This window comes from Neoarius graeffei, chromosome 17 (genome assembly GCF_027579695.1).
Source record: "Neoarius graeffei isolate fNeoGra1 chromosome 17, fNeoGra1.pri, whole genome shotgun sequence".
In the NCBI taxonomy this organism is placed as follows: domain Eukaryota; kingdom Metazoa; phylum Chordata; class Actinopteri; order Siluriformes; family Ariidae; genus Neoarius; species Neoarius graeffei.
The window spans coordinates 19,197,641-19,211,682 of NC_083585.1; the positions used below are offsets into that span (position 1 = coordinate 19,197,641).

A 14,042-nucleotide genomic window follows, 5' to 3' on the forward strand; every position below is an offset into this window, starting at 1 on the left:
TGTGTTATGGTTTGAATGTTGAATATCAAATGTCATTTCACTGTTACTGTCAAACACACACACACACACACACACACACACACACACACACACCAACAACAACAACAACTTTTAGCTGACAGTGTCTAAAAAGTATCCATTGTATGGGGTATACAATGATCTCATTATATTTTTTTTATTTAACAGTCTGTGTGTTGTGTGTCCTTGTTGTTCGTACAAAACTTATGTAGAAATAGATATACCATGCTTTAAAATAGAAACACACAAAAATCAGATACTAATTTTGCTATTCACATAGCAAATACTTAATTTATAAGAGAATCAAATTATTGTCAGTCCATCCTAATATGTCAAATGCTGGTTATGGATGACGCCAGATACAACCTCACTTGCAAAAAAAATTGGGATTCTTGATAAAATGTAAATCAAAACAGAATGCAATAATTTGCAAATCCTTTTCAAACGTTAGGTCTGGAAAAAATTAAAAGACCACTGCAAAATTATCAGTTTCTCTTGTTTTACTATTTACAGATATGTGTTTGAGGAGCCGTGGTGCAGTAGTTAGCACTGTTGCTTCACAGCGAGAAGGTTCTGGGTTTGAGCCCAGTGGTTGACAGGGTTCTTTCTGGGTGGAGTTTGCATGTTCTCCTTGTGTCTGTGTGGGGATGCAGAAAGGAACTGTCCACCCTTCTGCTGCAATTCTGGCAAAGCCAACCAAACATGGCTTGCCTCAATCCTGGATTAGGTTTGGCTATGATGACGATGTTTGAAGAACATGAAGTTTTTTTTTTTTAATTTCCTTGAACTTACAATGTTTCCTCCAAACTCTATATAAAAATATTGTCACCTACAGCATTTAGTGGCAGAAAATGAAAACTGGTCAAAATAACAAAAACGATTAAGTGTTTTCAGACCTTGAGTAATGCATAGAAATCAAAATCATTTTCAATTTTAAACAACACAATACTTTGAACTTAGCATGAGTTCAGAAATCAATATTTGGTGGAAGAACCCTGACATTTAATCACAGCTTTCATGCGTCTTGGTATGCTCTCCACCAGGCTTTCACATTGCTCTTGGGTGAATTTTATGCCACTCCTGGCACAAAAATTCAATCAGCTAAGCTTTGCTTGGTGGCTTTTGACCATCCATCTTCCTCTTCATCACATTCCAGAGTTTTTCAATGGTGTTCAGATCTAGAGATTGGGCTGGGCATGACAGGATCTTGATCTTGTGGCCCTCCATTCACAACTTGACTGACCTGGCTGTGTGGCATGGAGCATTGTCCTGCTGGAAAACCCAATTCTCAGAGTTAGGGAACACTAACTCTGAACTTCTGCCAGAGCAGAAGGAAGCAAGTTTTCTTCCAGGATAAACTTGTACATGGCTTGATTCATGTGTCCTTCACAAAAAAAAAAAAAAATCTGCCCCATTCCAGCCTTACTGAAACACCCCCAGATCACTGACCCTTCACCAAATTTTTCAATGGGTGTGAGACACTCAGTACGTTTACATGCACATCCAAATCGAGCTGCTGTCGGTAATCAAGCAAAGGGTCCCAGCAGGGGTGCCAGAGAAATCCAATCCTACATGCACACAAGGAAATCGAGCTATTGTGTGAGGTACATTGTGCACTCGAGCCACAGGTGGCGCTACACACCCCATCGTGTTGGTACACTTCCGGTTGTCATCATGAAGAAGAGCTATTCAAGAGTATAAACAAATTTATCAGTTCCGTGTTCACAAGAAATTTTACTGGTCTAAATCACTACAAATTGCTCTAATGACAGATTTGATGACATTTCCTGTACATTTTATTTATCTTTTTATTACATCCACCTGCCAAGGGACTACAGGCAGAAATTAGCATGTACTGCTATAACCTGGTACAGACATCTGTCCTTGCCACAAGGATAATGTTTAATTTGTACATTGTCCCTTGTAAAAATAAAATAAACTCTAAACTCTAAGAAGAGTGTTTGTAGTTTGTATGTACGAACAGAAGTGTTCCTAATAAAGTGGGCGGCTAAGGTGAAGTGTCATGCTGACCGAGGCTGTTTTTTTTTTTTTTTTTTTCAATCAAGGCTGTTGTGTTTCCCGCTTGTGGTCTCATCACTCGTCACTTCCGGAAGGAGCAGTGCTGAAGTAAGTAGCTGGACTACGTAGCTCGATAGGGTTTACATGCACTAAGTAGCTCGGCAAAAATTGCATAATCTAGGTCGTGTAGCTCGATTACGAGAAATCAAGTTCGGTTCGATTTCAGCCTAGCTAAGGTGTTTCCATGCCATTTAGAACTTCGATTTCAGTCGAGCAACGGCAGAAATTCGATTTTCTCTATGTGCATGTAAACGCACTCACTGTGGCTTGTAGGACTCTCCAGGTCTCCGTCTAACCATTAGATGGCCAGGTGATGGGAAAAGCTGACAATAGGACTCATCAGAGAAGATAACCTTCCTCCAGTCTTCAACGATCCAATCCTTATGGTCGTTAGTAAACCTTAGCCAGGCTCTTTGCTTCTCATTGATGAAAGGCTTTTTTTCTAGCTTTCCATGACTTCAACCCTACTGTGTCGAACCAACCTTGCCATGCACTTAACCCCAGCTGCCATTCTTTTTTTGGGTCACTTGATGTCATCTGACAGTTGTTGAGTGCCATTCAAAGGAGTTGATTATCCTGGTCAGTGGGGTGTCATTTTCGCCTTCTGCCAGTCTGTAACTTTGTTGTCCTCAATGTCTGCTGCTTGACCTTGTTCTTATGAACTGCTGTCTTTGAAATTGAGGATGGAAGCAACCTGACACTCACTGTATCCTCCTGCCAGTAAAGCCAGAATTGAGTGCTTCTTTTTCTCACTCAAAACTCTTCTTTTTAACTCTTTTGGCATGATGAGTAAATAGTTTTGTATTCCAAGTTTGAGGTACTACTAGCACTGATTTTGCCATCAAACTGCTACTATTTCAAGAGGATAGTAATGACCACAGCAGTGGTTTTTATACTTTTCCTCTTTAAATTAGATTTGGTTCAGGTGATCACCTAATCAGTACCTCATTCAGTCAAATGAGATGTGCTTGTGTTGGAATTACAACACAGACACTGGAATAAAATGGCTGCTATACCTATGTATGGAAGGCAACAGCTCAAATTTAAGGTAACAATATCTCAGGTCCTATTGCCTCTCAGTTATTTTAAGGATCATATTCCCTGAAATAAACTGTTCTGATCCTAGTGTTTGTATCTTTATGTAACTTACTACCTAAACATACAAGAATAAAGAGAAAATGGAAAAAAAATTACAAAATGGAAATGTGAATAAAGCTTGATTACCTAAAGTTATGATTTGTTTCAAAAAGGTCTACTGTTTGTAAATGCATGACTGAATGATGACCATTATATTTTGAACTAGAAAGGCACTTGGTGGTAGAGTGCATGTCTGTTGAGCTAGTACATTTTAGAATAACCACAAAAAAAAAAACCTCCTGGATCTGCATACAGTACCTATCTTGATCCTGGCTCCACATACATATCTGGATTTGCATCAAAATTTAATCATTCCTTGGACTATGGCCCACCTTTCCTCAAAAGTTCATAAAAATCCGTTCACTACTTTTTGTGTTATGTCAGGAACAGGCAAAACAAATTCTGGATCTGCATGCATAGCTTTATCCTGAATCCACATACATATCTGGATTTGCATCGATATCTAATCAATTGATCCTTGGCCCATGGGCTGCATTTCTTCAAAGTTCATCAAAATGCTTTCACTACTTTTTTGAGTTATGTTGGGAACAAACAAACGGAGGCAAAAACAAAGTTGGCAGAGGTAAAAAACAGGAGTGGAAACATAACCTCCTCCAAGAAAGTTGGTGGAGGTAAAGATTTAATATGTACAAATACTAATCCTGTTTGCATCTTTATATAAATTATCATCTTAACGTACAAGACTAGCGAGAACATGGAAGAAAATGGAAAAATTGAAAAAAAGCTTCATTACCTCATTTATGATTTGTTTTGGGAAGGTCCGCTGTTTGTAAATGCATGACTGAAAGACTACCATTACATATTGAAACATTCAGTAAGTACTGGTATTATTCATATGTTGAAATTGAGATGTTAACTTTGTTGGGAAGAAAAATTGCATTAAGAATACAAAAAAAAAGTTCTGCATCAAAAGAACATCATTAAACATGACGAGTAACAGCATCAATACTGGTCGTTCTCTGAGCATAGTAAACTACTGTTACACCCACTCCCCTCCCACTCACCACACCACCACCAGCAGTTGAAAAGTATAAATCCCCAAAAAACATTCCCCAGATCATGTTGCCTTGCAAACACTGGAACAATTTATGTCCTCCAGTAGCCTGTATATTCCCTCCTATACACATAAGTATATTTTTAATGTTGTACAGTGTCTTTTCCTTAGAGGTCTTTATTTTACAGACATGCAAAGCGCAGGAGCAAACAGTAACTCAAGCAATAATTTGTTATTTAATTTTTCAAGCTCATTGAATGAAAGACTATTGTTGTTGCAGGTCCTGGTTGGGGTTTTCCTCTATATAAACTGCTTGATGATATACACATTTTTTAAAAAGGAGGTTTTTAGGGAAGAAACACGATATATTTTGTTTGTACAAACCCTATTTGTGGACTCTGCTCTTATGCTGTTAAGTGACTTGCTTTCAGTTGGAACTTCCTTTCAGTATGCCATGCACATAATTCCTTGCAGTATCATTTGTACAGTTTCAGTTTTTCTGACCTGCTGTACACCAATGACTTTGGTGGCAATGTGTCTGGAACGCTATGTGGCTATATGCATGCCTTTGAGACATGCTGTCATCTCCACAAGCAGGACCAGATTATATGGGGGGTTTATCATATGGACTCTCAGTTCTATAATTCCATTGTTCAATTTCATAGGATATTGGGCAGTAGTCCCACCTGCTGCTCAGTACTCCTATGCAGTGTGCACTGTGGAGCTAATTTTAGGTGAAGCATGGCAGGTACACGGACGTGCCATCATTTTTATTATCCTTTTCATTTTTTTAATCATTATCATTGTCTTCACCTACATCAAGATAATGATTGCAGCTAGAGCTGCTTCCTCTGAGAAAAAGAAATCAACCAGTAAGAGTCTCAGGACTGTGCTGCTTCATGCATTTCAGTTGCTTCTGTGCATAGTGCAGTTTTTAAACCCATATATACAAATGGCATATTGGGGGGTTGAAGCAATGATGTTGCGGAAAATAAGATATTCCATGTTTATAGCTTTTATGATTGCACCACGTTGTCTCAGTCCGTTGATTTATGGTCTCAGAGATGAAATTTTTTTTCATGCTTTAAGACATTATGCTATGTGTGGCACGGATTGCATTTTCCCAACATTGCTTAAAGTTAAAAAATTGAAAATAAGACCAATTTAAATACAAAACAGGACATAATTAAATAAGTGATTATTGTATGTGATTTTTAGATTGTTTGATGAAAACAGATGCCTTAATGACTGTGCTAAAATCCTCTACCAACCTTTGGTGAGTTGAATATATTGGAATTTATTTATACAACAAAAAATGTGGAAAAATATATGCCCCTGAGGCTGAATTGTCTTAAATACATTTTGATCAAGGCTTATTGTTGAAATGTGTTATGGTTTGAATGTTGAATATCAAATGTCATTTTACTGTTACTGTCAAACACACACACACACACACGCGCGCACACACACACACACACACACACACACACCAACAACAACTTTTAGCTGACAGTGTCTAAAAAGTATCCATTGTATGGGGTATACAATGTTGTCTCATTATATATTTTTTTTATTTAACAGTCTGTGTGTTGTGTTTCCTTGTTGTTCGTACAAAATTTATGTAGAAATAGATATACCATGCTTTAAAATAGAAACACACAAAAATCAGATACTAATTTTGCTATTCACATAGCAAATATTTAATTTATAAGAGAATCAAATTATTGTCAGTCCATCCTAATATGTCAAGTGCTGGTTATGGATGACGCCAGATACAACCTCAATTGCAAAAAAAGTTGGGATTCTTGGTAAAATGTAAATCAAAACAGACTGCAGTAATTTGCAAATCCTTTTCAAATGGCAGCTCTGGAAAAAATTAAAAGACCACTGCAAAATTATCTGTTTCTCTTGTTTTACTATTTATAGATATGTGTTTGAGGAGCCGTGGTGCAGTAGTTAGCACTGTTGCTTCACAGCAAGAAGGTTCTGGGTTCGAGCCCAGTGGTTGACAGAGTTCTTTCTGGGTGGAGTTTGCATGTTCTCCTCGTGTCTGTTTGGGGATGCAGAAAGGAACTGTGGGTGGTAAAAGAGAGCAACTGGACTTGCTTGAAGATTCTTGAAGACGTTTCACCTCTCATCCGAAAGGCTTCTTCAGTTCTGTCTGACTGGTAGGGAGTATCAGGTATTTATTCTCTCATGGATGAAAAGCTCATCTAAGGTGTCGTTGAGTCATCTTGTTGGTGTGGGTCACTGGGGGCTGAATGTGAATGGCCTCGAGAGTCGTTAGGGTGATCAATGGATTGCCCGTTAAGGTGATCAATGGAATGCTGATTCTCTCTGTCCTCCTGTGAGCCACTGAAAACAGCTGGGTTTTGGTGTGCATTCAGTTGTCTGGGAAGTGTGCCAAGGACTGCATTGTAGGTGGCTGTTAAATTATGTCTTAGACCCCCACCTCTGTTCAGTGATGGCCATTCCAGGTTGACAAAAAGGCTTCTTTAACTCCTCGCTCATACCAATAATCCTCTCTGGCTAAAATGCGTACGTTGCAATCCTGAAATGAGTGTCCTTTGTTGTTAAGATGAAGGTAGACAGCAGAGTCCTGGCCTGAGGAACTGGCTCTCCTGTGTTGAGCCATACGCCTGTGAAGCGGTTGTTTGGTTTCACCAATATACGAGTCCGTGCATTGCTCACTGCACTGAATTGCATACACCACGTTGTCCTGTTTGTGTCTGGGTTTTCTGTCCTTAGGGTGGACCAATTTCTGCTTCAGGGTGTTACTGGGTCTGAAACGTACCGGAATGTTGTGTTTGTAGAAGATCCTCCTGAGTTTCTCAGATAGACCAGAAATGTAGGGAATGACAATGTTCTTGCATTTGTTCCTGTTATCCTCCTTGTCCGTTATGTTCCTTTTTCTGCTCTTGAAGAAAGACCAGTTGTGATACCCACAGTTCTGAAGTGCTTTCCTGATGTGATTCTGCTCCTTCTCTTTTCCCTCTACCGTTGTAGGGATGTTCTGAGCCCTGTGTTGCAAGGTCCTAATGACCCCCAATTTGTGTTCCAGTGGGTGGTGAGAGTCGAAGAGTAGGTACTGGTCCGTGTGTGTGGGTTTCCGGTAGACCTTGATGCTAAGGCTTCTGTCTTGTCTAATGTGTACATCACAATCCAAGAAGGCTAGATTATTCCCACTTATGTCCTCCCGAGTGAAATTGATGTTGATATCCACTGCATTGATGTGTTTAGAGAAGGCTTCCACTTCATGGGCTTTGATTTTAACCCAGGTGTCATCCACATATCTGAACCAGTGGCTGGGAGCAACTCCTGAAAAAGTGGTCAAAGCTTTATGTTCCACTTCCTCCATGTAAAGATTGGCCACAATAGGGGACACCGGTGAGCCCATGGCACATCCATGCTTCTGTCTGTAGAAACTTTCATTAAACTGGAAATAAGTGGTAGTCAGGCAGAGGTCAAGCAGGGTGCAAATCTGGTCCGTGGTGAGGTTCGACAATCCAACATTATCCCCACTAGCCTATGCCTGCATTCAATGGTCAAAGGACACAGAGCTGAATTAATCCTACAGAAAGCCCAGAAGCAGCTTCTCAACGAGAGAGTGAGACAAGTACATTTCACCATCGATGCTCTCCAGAACAAGACTGAACTGATGTTTGAAGAGTTGGCAGTACTTCTTCCCAGTGAAGTTTTGGAATGAGTCTCCGATTTCGCGGAGAAGGCACAGATTTCACAACATACCAAAGGCAAGGAACGACAGATACGCAAATTCCAAACATTGCTGTCTAAAACCACCTCCTCCAGGAAGACAGAAGTGCTGACTTGGAGGAAGAAATCTGACCAGGCTCCACAACCGGACATAGAAGAGAAATGGGTGAAGATCTTATCTGACAGGGTACTCACCCAAACAGAGAAAGATGTTTTATCCAAGGGACTTAACTTTGCAGTTTCACCAGAGCGGATACCAGTGGTAGATCTCATCACAGCCACAGAGTCAGCCATCAGAAACAACAATCTGACCAACACAGAGGCAGAACAACTTAGACTGAAGGTATCAGCTGCTCTGTCCGGTGCAAAAGCACCCCCCTCCAACCTCACCAGCCAAGAAAGGAGGGCTCTTACATTGCTTCAAAGAGACCAGGACATCACCATCCTTCCTGCTGACAAAGGGAGATGCACAGTGGTGCTAAACACAGCGGACTACCACTCAAAGATGACCAGTCTCCTCAGCGACACAACCACCTATGAAACCTTAAGGCAGGACCCCACCAGTTGTTACAAAAAGAAAGTTGTTAGCTGCCTGCAACAACTAGAAAAGGACCAAGCCATCAACCGATCTCTGTACTACAGATTGTACCCCGGGGAAGCCGTTCCTCTCATATACGGACTCCCCAAGATTCACAAGGAAGGAGCTCTACTCAGACCTATCATCAGCAGTATAAACTCTGTCACCTATAACATTGCCAAACACTTAGCCACCATCCTGGCTCCTCTTGTTGGGAATATGCTACATCACGTCAAAAACTCCCAAGATTTTGCTACTAAAGTTGCAGACCTCAAACTAGACTTAGATGAAACCATGGTTTCTTATGATGTCACTTCTTTCACCTGCATTCCCACCACAGAAGCAGTTGAATCTGTTAGAAAACGACTCCTTCAAGACAACACCTTACTGGATAGAACGAACCTCACCATGGACCAGATTTGCACCCTGCTTGACCTCTGCCTGACTACCACTTATTTCCAGTTTAATGAAAGTTTCTACAGACAGAAGCATGGATGTGCCATGGGCTCACCGGTGTCCCCTATTGTGGCCAATCTTTACATGGAGGAAGTGGAACATAAAGCTTTGACCACTTTTTCAGGAGTTGCTCCCAGCCACTGGTTCAGATATGTGGATGACACCTGGGTTAAAATCAAAGCCCATGAAGTGGAAGCCTTCTCTAAACACATCAATGCAGTGGATATCAACATCAATTTCACTCGGGAGGACGTAAGTGGGAATAATCTAGCCTTCTTGGATTGTGATGTACACATTAGACAAGACAGAAGCCTTAGCATCGAGGTCTACTGGAAACCCACACACACGGACCAGTACCTACTCTTCGACTCTCAACACCAACTGGAACACAAATTGGGGGTCATTAGGACCTTGCAACACAGGGCTCAGAACATCCCTACAACGGTAGAGGGAAAAGAGAAGGAGCAGAATCACATCAGGAAAGCACTTCAGAACTGTGGGTATCCCAACTGGTCTTTCTTCAAGAGCAGAAAAAGGAACATAATGGACAAGGAGGATAACAGGAACAAACGCAAGAACATTGTCATTCCCTACATTTCTGGTCTATCTGAGAAACTCAGGAGGATCTTCTACAAACACAACATTCCGGTACGTTTCAGACCCAGTAACACCCTGAAGCAGAAATTGGTCCACCCTAAGGACAGAATACCCAGACACAAACAGGACAACGTGGTGTATGCAATTCAGTGCAGTGAGCAATGCACGGACTCGTATATTGGTGAAACCAAACAACCGCTTCACAGGCGTATGGCTCAACACAGGAGAGCCAGTTCCTCAGGCCAGGACTCTGCTGTCTACCTTCATCTTACCAACAAAGGACACTCATTTCAGGATTGCAACGTACGCATTTTAGCCAGAGAGGGTCATTGGTATGAGCGAGGAGTTAAAGAAGCCATTTTTGTCAACCTGGAATGGCCATCACTGAACAGAGGTGGGGGTCTAAGACATAATTTATCAGCCACCTACAATGCAGTCCTTGGCACACTTCCCAGACAACTGAATGCACACCAAAACCCAGCTGTTTTCAGTGGCTCACAGGAGGACAGAGAGAATCAGCATTCCATTGATCACCTTAACGGGCAATCCACTGATCACCCTAATGACTCTCAAGGCCATTCACATTCAGCCCCCAGTGACCCACACCAACAGGATGACTCAATGACACCTTAGATGAGCTTTTCATCCATGAGAGGATAAATACCTGATACTCCCTACCAGTCAGACAGACCTGAAGAAGCCTTTCGGATGAGAGGTGAAACATCTTCAAGAATCTTCAAGCAAGTCCAGTTGCTCTCTTTTACCACCCACAGTTACTATGACCTGAATGACTGAGAATCTTCACAGACATGCAGAAAGGAACTGTCCACCCTACTGCTGCAATTCTAGCAGAGACAACCAAACATGGCTTGCCTCAATCCTGGATTAGGTTTGGCCATGATGACGATGTTTGAAGAACATGAACTTTTTTAAAAAAAAATTACCTTGAACCTACAATGTTTCCTCCAAACTCCATATAAAAAATTTTCACAGCAATTAGTGGCAGAAAATGAAAACTGGTCAAAATAACGAAAATGATTAAGTGTTTTCAGACCTTGAGTAATGCATAGAAATCAAAATCATTTTCAATTTTAAACAACACAATACTTTGAACTTAGCATGAGTTCAGAAATCAATATTTGGTGGAAGAACCCTGACATTTAATCACAGCTTTCATGTGTCTTGGTATGCTCTCCACCAGGCTTTCACATTGCTCTTGGGTGACTTTTATGCCACTCCTGGCACAAAAATTCAATCAGCTCAGCTTTGCTTGGTAGCATCCATCTTCCTCTTCATCACATTCCAGAGTTTTTCAATGGTGTTCAGATCTAGAGATTGGGCTGGGCATGACAGGGTCTTGATCTTGTGGTCCACCATTCACAACTTGACTGACCTGGCTGTGGGGCATGGAGCATTGTCCTGCTGGAAAACCCAATTCTCAGAGTTAGGGAACACTGCCAGAGCAGAATGAAGCAAGTTTTCTTCCAGGATAAACTTGTACATGGCTTCATTCATGTGTCCTTCACAAACAAAAAAAAATCTGCCCCATTCCAGCCTTGCTGAAACACCCCCAGATCACTGACCCTCCAACAAATTTCACAATGGGTGTGAGACACTGTGGCTTGTAGGACTCTCAAGGTCTCCCTCTAACCATTAGATGACCAGGTGATGGGAAAAGCTGACAATTGGACTCATCAGAGAAGATAACCTTCCTCCAGTCTTCAACGATCCAATCCTTATGGTCGTTAGTAAACCTTAGCCAGGCTCTTTGCTTCTCATTGATGAAAGGCTTTTTTTCTAGCTTTCCATGACTTCAACCCTACTGTGTCAAACCAGCCTTGCCATGCACTTAACCCCAGCTGCCATTCTTTTTTGGGTCACTTGATGCTGAAGTTTTGAACATGACATTTGTGGAAGCTGCCCAGATGTGGGTGGAGTACAGAAGTACGGCAGGCTGTTGTTAGTGTTTAGATACACTTTTTATGCTTTTCAGCACAACACTTTCCCTACTGGGACAGTCACATGCACACAGTGACACACGGACACACCTCCATGTTCTAGTCCCAGTCCCCCACTCCTTTACTCTCCTACTCCTTTTAGTCAGCACCATCACTGCAAGAGACACACAGACACACATGAATTGACAACAGGTGTAGCAATTTGGCCACTCACCTTCCCTGACTCTACCCTCCATTCACAAACCGAAGCTCGGCCATGCCCCCACTGCCACATACCCCCACCACCCGATTCAGGCCAGGGAGCCGTTCGGCCTGCACCCGACTCCCCCCCTGACAGGACAGGAAGTCCACCACCACCATCTGTGCCCCTAGCCTGTGGACCACCTCAAATTTGAACAGCTGGAGGGCAAGATACCAACGGGTGATCCGCGGATTGGTCGCCTTCATGCAATGGAACCACTGTAGGGGTGCGTGGTCCGAACAGAGGGTGAAACGGCATCCCACTTGGTAGTACTGAAGTGCAAGGACTGCCCACTTGATAGCCAGGCACTCTTTCTCTATCGTGCTGTACTTTCTTTCACTCATTGACAACTTCCGGCTAATGTACAGCACAGGACATTCCTCCCCCTCCACCTTCTGGGACAGAATGGCCCCCAGCCCCCTGTCTGATGTGTCTGTCTGTAAAATAAAGGGGAGAGAAAAGTCAGGGGAGTGTAAAAGTGGCCCCACACACAGTGCAGCCTTTACCCTAGAGAAAGCCTGTTGGCATTGCTCCATCCACTGGACCGGACCTGGTGCTCCCTTTTTCGTGAGATCAGTCAGGGGGCTGATGACGTCCGAATAATTAGGTATGAACCTACGATAGTAGCCAGCCAGCCCCAGGAACTGTCTCACCCCCTTTTTGGTCTTGGGCCTCGGGCAGGCCGCAATCAGTCTTGTTAATTTGGGGGTGCACCTGGCCATGACCCAAGTGGAAACCCAGATACCGTACTTCCACCCACCCAATTGCACACTTTTTAGGGTTAGCTGTGAGATCCACATGCTTCAGCAACTTTAGGATGACCCTAAGGTGTTCTCGTTGCCACAGCAAATCACTGCTACAGATGATGATATCGTCTAGGTACGCGGCCGCGTAGGCAGCATGAGGTCAGAGAACCCTGTCCATGAGCCGCTGGAATGTCACAGGAGCACCAAACAACCCAAAAGGAAGTGTGATGAATTGGTGTAACCCAAACAGTGTGGAAAAGGCCATTTTCTCTCAGGATAGAGGAGTCAAGGGGATCTGCCAATATCGCATTGTTAAATCCAGTGTCAAGTAAAAACGAACAGTGCCTAATCGATCGAGCAGCTGATCAATGTGAGGCATTGGGTATGTGTCAAATTTAAACACCCCATTGACCTTTCTATTGAGGTATTTCACTCACGTGACCAAGTCACGTGATACTGCCATTTTGGACGGCACGGCTCGAATCAGTTTGAATGCGAGGAAGGCGACAAATGAAAAACATAAAAGAAAAAGGAGCGAGATGCAGAAAACACCTTCACTATCCAGCGACGTAGGGCATTTACAGGGCGAGCAGAGGGAGAGGTATTTGCAAAAATTGAGGTTAGCAGGCTTAGAGAACGACGTTTACCTGCTTCCACCAGGATTGCTCACTGACGTACGGAAGTACACGAAGCCCTCGTCTTTACCTGACTTCGGCCCACATGATCTGTATACCTATGTCATTAAAAACCCATCGCCATACACAGGTATTGATCTGAAAGCGTATAAGAGTTTGGATGCCTACAAATATTTTGTGTCAGGCTGGGTAACATGCCTACATCAGCGGGTCGTCCCTGGAGCTGGTGGTCGCCATCTGATTACAGCTAAGGTTTGTTCACATTTTCATTTACTTTCGGTCCTCAGGATAAACAAAATGTTATTAAATGGCATTGAAATAACTTCTTAGTCTGTTGAGACATGGCCCGTTATAAATTTGCTGTGACCAGGCAATGACTAAGAACTGTATTATTAGGGTCGGTGTCTGTGTTGTAGCAGTGTACTAGCAGCTAGCTGTTAGCACTAGCTAATGTCAACAACATCATAGCTAGTATGTTACTGTAGCAATGTTTATGTTCAGTCATTTGGATGACTGTTAAAACCTTTCAGTCTCAAGTTTTTCCTTTACTGGATTTACTAGTTTACTGACCTAGCGCGCTCGGTGGCCGAGCCGGGAGCCATCGCGCGCTCTCCGGCCGAGCCGGGAGCCATCACGCCCTCTCCGGCCGAGCCGGGAGCCATCGCGCCCTCTCCGGCCGAGCCGGGAGCCATCGCGCCCTCTCCGGCCGAGCCGGGAGCCATCGCGCGCTCTCCGGCCGAGCCGGGAGCCATCGCGCGCTCGGCGGCCGAGCCGGGAGCCATCGCGCGCTCTCCGGCCGAGCCGGGAGCCATCGCGCGCTCGGCGGCCGAGCCGGGAGCCATCGCGCCCTCTCCGGCCGAGCCGGGAGC

The 14,042-nt window shown here is 43.2% G+C and overlaps 1 protein-coding gene across 1 annotated transcript; it reads left to right on the forward strand.

Annotated features, from left to right (window-relative positions):
• The first annotated feature begins 4,439 nt into the window (after nt 1-4,439).
• Nucleotides 4,440-5,417, forward strand: LOC132901115 (odorant receptor 131-2-like). The gene has a single exon (XM_060943475.1). The coding sequence runs from the start codon at nt 4,440-4,442 to the stop codon at nt 5,415-5,417; it is 978 nt and encodes a 325-aa protein (XP_060799458.1).
• Nucleotides 5,418-14,042: the final 8,625 nt, after the last annotated feature.

What these genes read in the sequence shown, in the direction of transcription:
- LOC132901115 (XM_060943475.1), top strand. Translation starts at nt 4,440, where the DNA reads ATGCAAAGCGCAGGAGCAAACAGTAACTCAAGCAATAATTTGTTATTT.